General features: G+C 40.6%; 1 protein-coding gene across 1 annotated transcript in view; it reads right to left on the minus strand.

The window, feature by feature from the left end:
• T265_00832 (hypothetical protein) overlaps positions 1 to 14,806 on the minus strand; it is a gene marked incomplete at both ends in the record, with an annotated part of 138,616 nt that overhangs the window by 68,039 nt on the left and 55,771 nt on the right. Inside the window, 2 exons of the mRNA XM_009164704.1 lie at positions 6,065 to 6,181; positions 12,375 to 12,403. Of these exons, the coding sequence (XP_009162968.1) occupies positions 6,065 to 6,181; positions 12,375 to 12,403 (146 nt within the window). The remainder of the gene's footprint in view (positions 1 to 6,064; positions 6,182 to 12,374; positions 12,404 to 14,806) is intronic.

Here is a 14,806-nt window from a genome sequence, read left to right on the forward strand (position 1 = left end):
ACATCGTTCACGTGTGGCTTCGTAGAAGGCGCAACAGTTTTCTCTTCTTGACGGTAGAATAGGCTACCATGTTGTAAGTCTTGACTATCGAGCGAACCTGAAGATTTGCATCATCCTTGACCAAGAGAATAACTGTGGACTGGTGAAGAAACCGGCTACGGTCACGGCAGCTCGTTCCTGCCTGTTGAAGTCGGTTCGTTGGCCATTAGTTCTACTTTTTCCCCATAATAGATGAGTCAGAGTACGATGATTTGGTAATCCGATCCACGATTAATCCGTGGTGGCGTGGAAACACATAGCGACGATGATGAGTCCATCGAGAGTTGAAGCTTATGCTACACAGCATCTTCATGAGGAAATATTTTGACTAAGCTCGTAGCCCAGTTGTTGCGGAGATACTCGAATTAATGGTTCCATGATTTCACTAATTTGAGCAGACTACAGACCACTAACGAGTAAGGGCTAAAACTCATGCTATCTACAACAGACACACAGAATCATGCACTCTCTGTCTTTTGTGCATGAGTGAATGAATGAAGTTTTCACTACGAGTTCTCTTTCCGATGATTTGTCTTATGCCGTCAAACTTGTGCTTTATCGTTAATCTCGGATGCGGTGCAAGGTTTAGGAATTGTCACGATGGGGAACTACAAGTTGACTAGCGTTCTTATTTGAATATGTCCACTTAAAATCATTCTTTTGAGTAGGCGATCTCATGATGATTTAGACTGCATGCTCATCAGCTTTTCCAGGAAACACTGCTAAGAAAAACGTCCGCCCATTGGTGAATTTGTTCCCGTCACATACTTACAGATAGTAATCTTACACCGCCTAACTTAATGACCAGACTAGACCACTTTAAGTGATTGATTCATGGTCAGCAAAGGGTAGCGCCCGTTGGATAACCACAGTGCGGTAGAAACCAAGACTCTTTTTTGGTTGGTGAAAATACTAGCTATCAGGTTCTCCAATCTGAACTCATTACATGGTTGCTTCAGTTTGCTTACAGCTAAGATACGTAACTCGTTACATTAATCATGCCTTTCGGTTTTACGCTGTGTAGGGTTTTGACTAAAGCAAGTGCGCACTTCATGACTAAGAGACAAAATACTGGTGCGAAAATTTGATCAGGATTACATATCAATCGTCCAAAAGCGATGTTTGCTATGCGATGCGGATGGCGTGTGATCCACTGATCTTAGACTGTAAAAAGTATTTACAGTAGTCAAAATAACATTGTGCAGTTCATTCAGTCCCGCTGGCTCAAGAGAACTTGTACACTCGTTCACAGGTAACTCCGTTCAAACTTTCATTATCAGCACATGCCAAAAAGGAGAAACCATGGACTCCAGTCGAAAATATGTTCCCCCTGATAGTGCGTTCTGTTAACCGTCCCGATATCACAAATACGAACATTCAACGAAGCTTCCAACCGACCATTCGTAATCGCATGCTGGGCGCAGCTGGGCTGTCACCTCTAAGCAGGCCTGTGACTTGACCCTAAGGTGATCGTTTTGCTAGATTTACTGTGATCAGTCATTTCGCAGGCGTTCCTATTTCAGGACACAGAGTACGCTTACCAAGTGTTGGTGTGGTCCACTGTCATCAGACGAACTATTATTCATTTTGGCATTTGTGTTGTGATTGATGCTCGGATAGAGTTGACTGACTCGTGATATTTCTTGTCAGGCATTACCTGATAATTAAGTGTCCCATGAATTGGCTGATTTATCTAGTTTGAAAATTGCGATTTTCGATCACATTTGGAACATTTGTTGCTGACTGGTGTCAAATAGTCTTTTGTAAATAGTTTGGTTATCTCGATTCTTTAGCTCATTTCTTTGCACTCAGTCCCTTTTCGCACTTGGACAAACTCTCAAGGTGGATTAGGGATCAGATCTTGAAAGAAATTCCGTACAGATTATATGAATGAATGAGCGTATAATATCTGAAGTATATGCCAGCGAGTGATAGCTCACCAGCCATTAATTGTGTGTTTTAGTCAGCGAGTAACTATAAGTGGTGAGAGTGAAAAATAGATCGAAAATACGCTTACAGATTTCGTATTTCAAGTTAAGTCAATTGAACCGAAGAGCCAAAAAGTACTATAAAACTGCAAATAAAGCCTATGTATGCTGAAGAGCCGAGAAGCAGTTTATTAGGCTGGAACATTTGAATAAATTTCCAACTCTTATTATGTAAAAAAGCATTGCTGTACCAGTAGTTCTGGTAGGTCAGTTTTTATGTCTAACCTCCAGTGAGGACAACGTAACCCATTTGGTATCCGTATGACAGCGGATGATGCACAGACCTCAACAAATGATGTTCAAACTTTCATTATCAGCACATGCGAAAAAGGAGAAACCATGGACTCCAGTCGAAAATATGTTCCTCCTGATAGTGCGTTCTGTTAACCGTCCCGATATCACAAAAACGAACATTCAACGAAGCTTCCAACCGACCATTCGTAATCGCATGTTGGGCGCAGCTGGGCTGTCACCTCTAAGCAGGCCTGTGACTTGACCCTAAGGTGATCGTTTTGCTAGATTTACTGTGATCAGTCATTTCGCAGGCGTTCCTATTTCAGGACACAGAGTACGCTTACCAATTTTTGGTGTGGTCCACTGTCATCAGGCGAACCATTTTTCATTTTGGCATTTGTGTTGTGATTGATGCTCGGATAGAGTTGACTGACTCGTGATATTTCTTGTCAGGCATTACCTGATAATTAAGTGTCCCATGAATTGGCTGATTTATCTAGTTTGAAAATTGCGATTTTCGATCACATTTGGAACATTTGTTGCTGACTGGTGTCAAATAGTCTTTTGTAAATAGTTTGGTTATCTCGATTCTTTAGCTCATTTCTTTGCACTCAGTCCCTTTTCGCACTTGGACAAACTCTCAAGGTGGATTAGGGATCAGATCTTGAAAGAAATTCCGTACAGATTATATGAATGAATGAGCGTATAATATCTGAAGTATATGCCAGCGAGTGATAGCTCACCAGCCATTAATTGTGTGTTTTAGTCAGCGAGTAACTATAAGTGGTGAGAGTGAAAAATAGATCGAAAATACGCTTACAGATTTCGTATTTCAAGTTAAGTCAATTGAACCGAAGAGCCAAAAAGTACTATAAAACTGCAAATAAAGCCTATGTATGCTGAAGAGCCGAGAAGCAGTTTATTAGGCTGAAACATTTGAATAAATTTCCAACTCTTATTATGTAAAAAAGCATTGCTGTACCAGTAGTTCTGGTAGGTCAGTTTTTATGTCTAACCTCCAGTGAGGACAACGTAACCCATTTGGTATCCGTATGACAGCGGATGATGCACAGACCTCAACAAATGATGCGATTATTCTCAAGTCGAAATAATCAGTAAAAAATAATGGGAAAGTCAAAAGTAACTACATGCAGCAATCGCAAGAGATTTGTTTTAAACCGCGGATTTTGTTTGTTTTTGGGGGCGGATTTTACCGCAAATTTCCATTTCATGGATGATCATATATAGTCAAAATAATTTTGGGTGTTTCTGTTATGCTTAATTCAACCCCGACCACTGTATAACGCACTGCGGATCGTGACTGCTGTTGATAAATGTGTGCGTAGAGGTTAACTGTGTGGCCTCGAGTTGAACGCCCGTTGTTTGTTTTATCTTAAAAACTGTGAAGAGGACGGGACTAGTGAGGCAATGTTGGTGGGAAGGAAGAAGGAAAATACATTCACTTGCATGGACTTGAGTTTTGGAACATGTGGCTCCTTTAGTTAATGAATATCACACTGCCTGAAATTCGAAAGCCTTATATACTAGCTAAAGTAGCAAAACCTCCCAGTTTTTTTGTATTTCATTGGGTTCTTTAGGGAAATCATCTAGCCCCGATCAGAACTCTTCTGGTTACTTCCTTACAGAGGTCTCTCTTTGGAGGACGACCTCCTCTAGCCTAACAGAAATGGTAGTCAGTATTCTTAAAAAACGGAAAAAGCTATAAAACAACCTTTCTTACAAATTCATGTTCAGTGAAAGTTACCACATGTTGAAACCTGTTGTAACCTTTTGAACCATCGCCTGTTCAATACAGTCTATACGAGTGGTTGACATTTTGCGAGTAGAAAACGAATCGTGAGGGTTGAGAAAAATTAAGTACCTACAGTAGGCAGTTGGTTGCTCGTCCCAAGTTGGTGGGTGCGGTACGCCAACACAGTCAATGGATGCAGTGACTAAAGTGCTTTGGGGAAAATTTGAGTTGTTTACTAGGACAACAAGGAGATAAGCAACCATTGAGGAGAAAAAGCTTGACAGAATGGGCAATGTTTCACATACGCTTTGATATTCTTGATCACGCCCAACGATACAATACCATAAAATCAAAGTCTGGTCAAGCTATCTAGGTTGTATCAAAAATTACAGAAAACAATCTCGGGTTTCCTCTACTTTTTCGTCGACTTCCTGTCAAGATATGCAAAAATTAGCAGTATGATGGATCAAAGGAGCTACCGACAGCTCGAGGTGGTTGGGTGACATAATCTGTTTTTCACACATTTGAAGAACTGTGAAAAACGGTATCAAGGGATCGCTCCATGTTTTGGTGAAAAATAACATTTTACGGTGCCGTAACTTTGTTTCGTATTGTATGATGTGTAACATGGATGCAGCATGTGACGCACCAGTTTGTAGTTTGCGTTTCTCCCCTGCTTGGAACGGTTCCCGTTCCCCTGGGAAGAGATATTCCGTAAACGTAAAACAACGGTGCTTTTGAAAATGAAACCTATAGCTGCACACGGGATGATTGAATTGCTTAAAGATGCGCTTTTTCGTGAAACTGAGTTCAAGGAGCTGATTTGTGCGCGCCAACAGCCCCTTCGTTCATGCTACGATATAGACGTTTATCTCACGTGTGCAAGCAAACGTTTATAAGACCCTCAATGTTGAAGTGACACGCTGTTATGGTCACATCAAATGATCGGAGAGGTTCAGTAAGTGTATCGGTTTCGCCCTCTAAGTGTTTTCATTGTGAACAAATAGTTTACACAGACCAAGGTCTCGCCTTCTTAAAATTTGCTTCCAAAAGTTCTTATGCCCAAGAACGTAACCTTTACAAAATTCGGCCTAGTTAATCCATTTTTTCTTTTCTTAACTGAACAATTTCCAGCCTTAAGATGAACCCGGTTACAGGTTTTCATTTCTCATATTTTTGGGAATATGTCTGTGTGTCGCATCACTGTAAATCACATTATCTCTGCAGTGGAAAAAGACACGCTTCAGATGTAGCTGGAAACCAGGTGTGCAAAGTGCACCGAATGGACATTCAGGATTCATGAAAAAATATTTTCTCGCCTACGTCAAAAATTAACCTTCAACATTCTGCTCATCTTCTAATTCGCAGATCTTAACAATTAAACTGCGGTTCTCTGTGAAAGAAAGTTTGGGAAATCGCTCAGAGGTGCTCATATGTGGCCGATGGTCGGGGGTAATATGATCCACTAGAAATTGTCCCTGAAATTTGTTGACTGAAATAGAAATGGGGGCATGGGGACGCTTGCACCTATGGATGGCGCTGCGGATGAATGGAATACCAGAGCTAAATGAAAGATAATTTTGAGAAACCACTGATTAAACAGTAAGACGGGTGAGCTTATATTTTCCAAGAGTTTCTCATATTGATTGAGTCTCTAAGCAATGAGGACGGTAGAAAGTACATTACTCGAGAGCAGCGAAATGAACTATGAGTAAAAATGCTGAATTTGTCCACATTGCGTTTGTGAACCATTACAGCCTGATGGAGGTAATATTGAAGGTTTCTCCCCTATCAGAAACTCAAATTAGTTCAAACCAAAATGGCTAACTTCCACCCTGAGAGGTTACCACGGTAAATTATTCTTTCACTGGCCCATATAAACTGCCTGGCCACCACTTCAAGTAGTTCATGTCGCTACACAAATGCACTACATTAATGAACTGCTCTGATGTGACTCGACGATGAATTGGCCTTTGATGAGCATACAATACGAATCATTAGCACTGTTTCATCTTGGGGAACACCTGAAGGTCAGGGTTAGGTGACATACGGTGACCAACTGGTCCCCTGCTTCCTCCTGATCAGTATCGTCATATCGCCGTTGTTGTATGAAACTAAATCCTGTTACTGAACCACCACTACTGATCGGTCCATCGGCAGGGTCCTCCTAAAGGAAAGATTGTGCAGATAACTAGTTTATGCGTGCTTGAACGGTTCAGTAATTTCTTGACTTAAATTTAGAAATCCACAATGGTCGTTAACTCATTACTCCAAATAGGATGTAGAAGCTTGTTTCATTGAGATCCTGCCAACCGCTTCCAAACGAAAGGTCTGCCAGACAAGCTTCCTTCTTTTGTTAATTTCACACTCACTGCACAATAGCTGTCTGTCTCCCTACCATACGGTTGGATATCAGCTGGAAGTAGTATTGTGTGATCGTATAAACGGTGCATAATAATAATAATGATAATAAGCTACACTTAAGTGCTGGCTATCTAGAAGCTTTGTTGTCGAGATAACAATATTGCTTTTATATTGCTGGTTAACCTACTGGTTTGTTCTGGTAATACTTCAGATCAGATTGCTGACTGCCGGAGAAGCTAGCTTCGTTGTTGATGGGTAGTTAATGAAATGCAATGCAATTTGTTCACTTCGACAGTAATGATGTTCGAACTATAATGCATAAATTCATGGTAGGTTCCCACTTTGTTTGTACTGATAGGCCGACGAATAGTAGGAGAATGTGATAAACGGTAGATTCAGCTCGATTCAGATTACTCATCCCATCGAAACCAAATCGATGTGCAACTGAGTGTATTTTTCTAATTGGATTGAAGTATAACATAAGATTGCTGAAAAATCGTAGACAGAATCTACTGAATGAGTCCAAAGATGGATATAACTGGTTGTGGGCTTTTGAAAGTTACTCCACAGACATTTAGCAGCCTATTCCATCAGGAAAAATGTGATTTCTGTTAGTTCGATATCTGTAGTGTTGAATGCCTCTCACCTCGTTGTTTCACGTTGCGGAATCGTTGGAGGCTACCTGATATAACTTCGATTTTCTGGAGAACGATGGATGCTGCGTGTGATATGTCTTAAGCGAAAAGTCTCTAGTTTGAGGACAGCTATCCCCCTGGAGAGGATAAGCCCAACAGAAAACACTGGAATAGAGAAGCCACTAAACAGGCGCAGCATGTACTGGTTATACTTCTTTTGAATGCTATATTTCTTTTGGTCTCCTAAAATGTTTTCTTCAAGGGTAACCGTTTACATTCATCCTCGTGTTTACTAGGGCGACGCTGACACGTACGCTTTACGTTCCATCTGTAACTGAGTAATTTAGGAACATATATCTGATGCGATGCAAAACTCAACTGGTAAATTCAGAAGATTTGTTTGCACAGAACGTCCATCTTCCACTACATGCTGTCAGCATTCTATGAATTTAAAACCTATGATGAACACTTTCTGCCCATTTGCTCCAGTCTATAACCCTTTCTCTAATGACCCCCGACCAGCAATATGCCGATCAGGGGTTTTTATTTTAAATATTGAAAGCAACCTTGGTTAGTACAAAAATTCATAATAGCCCAATCCTGAGTACAGTAAAGCGGAAAACGTGCGAGCGGAACACGGTTTTATAAAGTTTTATAGGGTTATAAAAGTCATAAAATTTATAAAGTTATACAGTTTTCAATGCCATATTTGGTTGTGGACTACACCGAATAGCTCTCGGATGCGTTTTTCAGCTTTTCTCAGATCTATACAGCTGAAATATTTAAACAGCACGACTAGGTTACAAAGTTAATATATGGAGCAAGAATTACCGTGGTTTTTCATCTAGGGCATAATCTGAGATATTTGGGCAATTTGAGAAAGAAGGAGAGAATGATAACTTAACGGAGACTATCTCTGATATACATTCAACTGGCTCGATGGATATAATTCCCTGTCATCCCATATAAATGTGGAAGTATTCTAACTCTACGAAAAATACGTATAAATGACGTACACTGATGCTTTTTTGCCAAATCCAGATCCGTTCATCCGTGAAGCCTAATGGATAAATCATATTTACTCAGTAGTCTTCAACCGTTAATGGGGATCATACCGAATAAAATAGAAGAGACCACATTATTCCTTCGCTAGAGCGTTGGCAGCATAGAAAGTACTTGTACAAAAAGCATAGTGCTAGAAAATCAAGTGTCGTGATCTTGGACAACTTGCCCATGTTCCAGTTACCAGCTATCAAAAGAATGTCCGTATACTACCGTTACATCTAACCACAAGTCATGAATAGTTTTACGCATAACCTATTCCAAATGTATGCAAATTTATGTTCACTGTTTTCAGTAAAATCAGAGGACACAGCGCGTTCTCATGTTGTCCGTTCCGAAGCGCACTGTCGAAGCAATCCGGAACCTGGCACCAGTTTTCGTCCCTGACCGACCCAACAGATATGACATCGTGGAGCCGATTCGTATCTGGTTAAAACGCCTTAAAATATGACTAGCAATTGCGATTGTTTAGAATAATTTTGCAGGTCATCATGTTTGCTGTTGCTTTTATTCATTCTGATTAACTTAGGCAACATATTAAAACATCTATAAGTACTTCAGAATATATTTGTATTTCATGGAGCAAAATCAAGTTGATGCAAAAAATTAAACAATAACCGCTCGTTTCGATTCTGTGGTATTATTTTCACAAGAAAACCGGTCAAAACAGGACTCCCAAGTACTGACAATGTAATAAAGGCCTCGTAACGTTTATTGCAGCACTGCAGTACTCATTATTGCCTCCTGCTTAAGCATGAGGAGAGCCTGCGAGCTAATTGCAGTGGTGATGAGCCGCTCACGGTCGAACGGCTCAGTGTTCAGTCTACTAGCCAGGAGGTTGGGGGATCCAAACTTCCTTGAGTTACGTGACCAGCGCTCTGCTGATGACTCCCAGCGATGACGAAACAAGTGTGTAATGCACCTTGGCTTTACAGCATGGATAGACTTTACTTACAGAATGAAATCTTTTGCTGATTTTACAATGCTACGGTTTAAACTAATTATCTTTGGATTATTCTTTAGATTTTGCTGTGTTAAGGATGACAGAGTATTACGACACTGACACAACACTGTTTCCATAGTCCTGATCCGTATACGTAACATGCGTCAATCCATAAAATTAGGAAATACTTGCACTGTTGAGATTGTTTTACTATGTCTAAAAGTTATTCGGGCAATGGGGATTGTACGTATTGTGTTTTTAGTAGTTAAACCTACTGGATTTGGGCAGTTTCTACGTGCCTAGTCCACTGTAGAAGGCAAACAATTGAAAGGTTCACCTTGGTTTGCTGTATCTGATTTTTTTCCCGACCACTTCAATAAGTCAGTATAGGCAACATAAGTAAATTTATTTCCGAAACTATATTAAGCTCATTCCCAGTTCATCTAGCCACCACCCATTCTCACGTACTACCCATTTACGCACATCGATAAGACAAGTATCCCTTTGGTGTTTAAGAGATTTTGGACATTCTGCCTGCAGACATCACAAACATGTATTTACAACGCACAAGTATCCCTTTGGTGTTTAAGAGATTTTGGACATTCTGCCTGCAGACATCACAAACATGTACTTTACAACGCAAGGTACACCTGTTTTATCCTTTCCTGGCATACTTAATTTAAAAAAACCCACAAACTTCGAACCCACGATACTCCTTTCAAAGTTCACATTGCCGATCATTCCCAACACGGATAAAAAATTGTGCAGGGTTTCTCGGATTATCAGCGTGAACAAATTTTATTTGCAGAGTGGGCGTTTAATAAGTAGATCTTTTCTTCCACCAACGTATAATGCACTAACTACCTATTCCAACCGGTAGGCTTGGAATCTAAAATTTGCCACACCCTTTCAGAAAGGCATGTGATTGGCAGAAGCGTTCACTCCCAACGTGTTAGGGCACAAAATATCCACCTACCGCATTAGTCCGAACAACCATCCTCTTCCTCAAACATGACGTCATTAGTGAACGTACAGCAAAAAGAACACTGTATGCCTCTAGAATTCTTGGCACCTTCTAAAAGTACCATCCAAGGCGCATTGTTATCATGTACACCTTCCTTGGAAGACGTCTGTTACGAAGTAGACAACTTTGGTAGCTATGTGCTTTACAAAGGAAAATCATGGTGAGTACTTCTAGCAATCCTGAAAATCAACATGTGATTTGGTGCTGGAGAAACCTCAACCCGATTTTTAATGCTGTTCTTCGGAAATTGAATTGGTGTCTTATGGGCATTTAAAGCATCTTCCGGTGAGTTCTTCTGACAGCTATCATTTCGAGTAGAAAAGTCATGGGGTTGCGTTGATTTTGTTCGGTGATCTCTGTTTCAAGTTCGACTCACAAGTAGGTGTGTTTTCCTTAAATTAAAAATCAACGCTACTTGTATCAGTCGGCTCATGGTCGAAATCAGGAGCATCAGGTAAAGAATGAGAGTCGGCACTTCAATTTAGCTTACACTACAATGTAGCCTTGTACTTGTCCAAAAGCGGAACTCTATTTGGTCGGTATACGCGAGAAAACCACCCCTGGAACTGAACACTGACCACTGGAAACCTATGAATGCATGTTTGCGCTGCGTGCTGCCTCATAAATAATAAGCAGCAGATACTGTGGTTGATTTTGAGACGTCGCCTGATATACCCAGAATGCCGGAAGTTCTGTGGGACAACTTATACTGCTGGTTCATGTGAGATTTGTCTCAAGCCAAAGCGCTCGCAATATTCCGAACCAAGTTTCGGCCATACTTTGGGAGATCTAGAATGCCCTTCATGAAAAGTTGCAATAGTATCGTTTTATAGAGGCACATCACCATCATATTCACAGAAAAGGCTCTAAATACAGTCCTCAAAGTCTCTACCGGATTCTCTAATTGCTTTCAGGACTGTCGTCCCATATGACTGCTCATCCATGCTTGTCCAAAACAGTTATTGCTTTGCTTGAGTTCTATTAGCTGGTCGGATTATGTCAAACGGACCAGTTTCTTGAGCACTCAGATTTGATTGAGTGAAAGATGAGTGAATACAGATCCGGCATAAATGAGTTTCACTTTTGGTTCTTCGGGAAACGCATCATCCAGGAAGCCCCCAGGAGACCAACGTATATTTATCAAACGTTTATCCGATGTTTCAAAGTCCACTTGTCGCAGTAAGACAACTCCTAATGTATAGGTTTCTGTCGTTAAAGCGTGCAGATAAACGCGAAACCCAGTGGTAAATACTTTGATCTAACAGGGTATAGGAAACGTAATCACAGAACTTACCGTTTTATGAAAATATCTCGCTGAAATATCCTAAGCGCAGGACGTTATTGTTAATGCATCTCGACAACTCGAAATAAGTATACCATTTTTTCAGAAGAAAGTTCAGCATAAATTTCCCGAAAGTTAAATTTCTTATCTTGTGCCCCCTAATGTGAACAATATCCTCTCAGATGGATATCAACTCAGGCACAAAATATACATCTGAAATCGTACCTTTAAAACAGGATTCAGTCACCTGAAACTACCCATTAATTAGCACAGAAAGGATATTTTGTCTAACATGCAAGAAATCTTCCCTAGTCATCCTAGTGCTGAGCAGTTTTTCTTAAGATTTTGTCAGTTAAAATGCCGTTTGGCAAGCAGAGTAGGTGTTAAAATACTTTTTGGAAATTTGGTCATCAATTCAAATTTCTCGGAGCGGTGAGAGACAAAAGAATTGAAGAACTAGGGATTCTTATTTGGTGTTGCAAACTGTAATGTTAGGAAGCTTCAGTATTTATCAAGATTCTCCAGCATGGTATTGTTGTTTAGTTGTTTGCTGGTTATCTATAAGCGTCCCCTGATTTTCATGAAATGGGGGGAATGTTCACTAGAACGAAAGCCTCTAACTACCTCCTTGGCTTGCGCAGCAGTAAGTCCACACCTTGGTAGTTGAGAATGCAACGATAAACACAAAAGCTGTTATGGAATATGAATATGCAGGATACAGGATGTACCCACTCTTCTACTGTCAATTACTTGAAAATTGAAGAGTTATTCAAAATCTAAATACGACCTAGTTCTGGACGTGCAATTCTTTGTTGAGATTACATTTTACCATTCCTTTTTCTCTTTTAAAGTAGTTTTTATTGATTAAATCAGTTTTGAAGTTCGAATGAGTAGGGTATGGAGATTAGTTCAGATATGCAAGCTGTAGTTTGTGAGCTGATGGAAAGGAAAAAAAGGGAAATATGTTTACTCTCGAGTGAAACTATCTGGACAGATAAGCCATTTACGCTTTACCAGTGGTCAAACACATGACGCTAAAACACTACTTACCTTCACAATAACCTTCACAACTTTTGAATCTAATAAAAGACCAACAACCGGTAACAGGTGATTGTTAAGTTGTTTAGTAAAACAGTAGATACACTCCAATCAGGCGAAGCAATGTCCAAAGTGACAAGATTGTGGCAAATCCGTTCGACGTTTCAGTCCGCAAGACTCGTCGAGACCCAGGGAAAGAAAATCAATGGTTAGTGGGGTGGCCCAGACCGATGAGTAGTTCCGTTCTGAAGATAAAAGTAGGATCACTTCATTGAACTCTCATCAAATACATCTTTATGACATTGTCGCTCTATCCATTAGACAGACCAAACTTTTATATTCTAAGGGATTTCAAATCTACGGTTTGGGTGCGGTGGTGTTCTGAAGAACCTACCCACAGGCGGTTTGGTCATTATTCGGCTTGGTAACGTAGAGTTTGATGTATTGTAGTAAATGTTCGAAACCATTTAGCAGATTGTCAGGAGGTAAAAGGTTCTAATTCCACATGGCAAGTCACCGTAATGACTGCGCTGGGCTGTTCGAATGCAACCGCACTTTTATCGTAACTAGTAAGTGACGTTCAGAACATATGGACTGTTTACCTACACATGTCCGTATCAAAGGGCGCTCCAAACGCTCATTATTAGTTATTGAATGGTCCGACGGTTTGGTTGATTTCATCATTTGTAAAAAGCATATTGTGTGCTTAGACAGAGTTGCAAAGAGACATTTATGTGAATGTTTTACATGAGAGACAGAGTTGCAAAGAGACATTTATGTGAATGTGTTTACATGAGACATTAAAAAGGCCTACGAAATACTCTTAAATGCCACATGACGCACAATTTGCCTATTGTGTTTGGGCAGAGCGTCAATGCTGTTGCAGGAGCGACTTTCCTACTATTAAAGTGAGGGTGTTCAGTATGAAGACGTCTTTGAGTGTGCTGATGTATATTTTTGAAGGTGAAATGTTTTTCGAAAGATGTAGTATTTCTCATTGCTACCCGGCTCACGTGGTTTCGACCCAAGTGAACATTGCCTGAATAGTTATTGTATATACGTGTTAGATTTCGGATATAAGAACGTGGTTGGTTGTGGTAAGAAGGCAGGGGGTCATGAAAAATGTTGCGTATCAGATTTTGTAAATTGATGCATCACATGAGCTGGCTATACTGTTGGTTTGCAAGTAGGCCACCGCAAATTTTCATGAGAGTTATTTGACTGTCTACGTTGTTGCTATTCTCTCACGCTGAACAACGTACACTTCTAAAGAGTATTCTCTAGTATATACAATTGCGGCTTCCAGATATGCTACACAAGACCACCTGATCATATAACTGCCTCCAAACTGCCCGTTTCCGTTTCAGCTCATGTGCTGCTTCGCAAGACGACATTCACTGATCACAGCTTCGGACATATTCCTTTTCTTTGATGGTCTGACGCAGGGCCTTTGATGCACAAAGTGTGTCCTCAAATATAGGAGCTATGAATATCTCCATCGCTGATGTGAACCGTTCCACTAGGATCCAGTTCAATCCGCTGCATAGCTAATTGCAACACTGGTCGATTGATGTATTCAGTCCGACAAAATGGCTGTCAATGGGTGTCAATAATTAGCGTGGTAGTGATCAAAGAAGAGGTTGTTTTGATGGAATTCCAGCATGTCAGATTTACCGATGCACACATTTTATGTCTGAAAAGGCCAATAAATCACTCAACAAAAGGGGTTTCACTCACCTAGTGACCATCAATAAAATTAACAGATTTCAAGACGTGATTTTAAGATTTTAAGATGTGATAAATATGTGACTGGAACACATGGTCCTCATTACTGCAGTTGAACAGTGGAACCGGTCACGTTTCCACTCTGACAAAATTTCCTGATCCATGAATGTGGCCATAACTACAAGTTATCTTGCTTTACGTCTGCAGCTTTGTTGCTGATATGTTAGTCATTGCGACCAGATGGGTTGATCGAAATAGATTTTGAACCCTTCTTAGCGCGAATCAGACCAGGAAGTTCGAAATTAAATGATGTGCGATATGGCAGGCGTTCAAAAAGAAATCTAGTGCACAGCCACATAGCCGCTCAACGCTTCACACGACCACTAGGCACAATCATGGGGGCACCGGTGCTGGACCACGCAGTCACATATTTTGGCGAAAGTTTTCTCTTTCATAAAAGCAGCATTTCCAAGATTTCTGCGCCCTAAATGGTTAAACTGTATGTGAAAAGTCTTTCCATGATTCCTCGAATGACAGATAACTTATAAAGGAAAGGTTGCTGAAAACTCTTCGCAGCCCACGACCGGTTTCGCCCTTCTTGGAGCTCATCAGGTGGGCGCAGTCCACGAGTTTCCGTCAACCTTATGATCTACTTGAACCCAATTGCATTGTTCTCGAGAAATACACTCATTTGCAAATCACTTTGGTTTTCACGGGAG

This window comes from Opisthorchis viverrini (assembly GCF_000715545.1).
Source record: "Opisthorchis viverrini unplaced genomic scaffold opera_v5_8, whole genome shotgun sequence".
In the NCBI taxonomy this organism is placed as follows: domain Eukaryota; kingdom Metazoa; phylum Platyhelminthes; class Trematoda; order Opisthorchiida; family Opisthorchiidae; genus Opisthorchis; species Opisthorchis viverrini.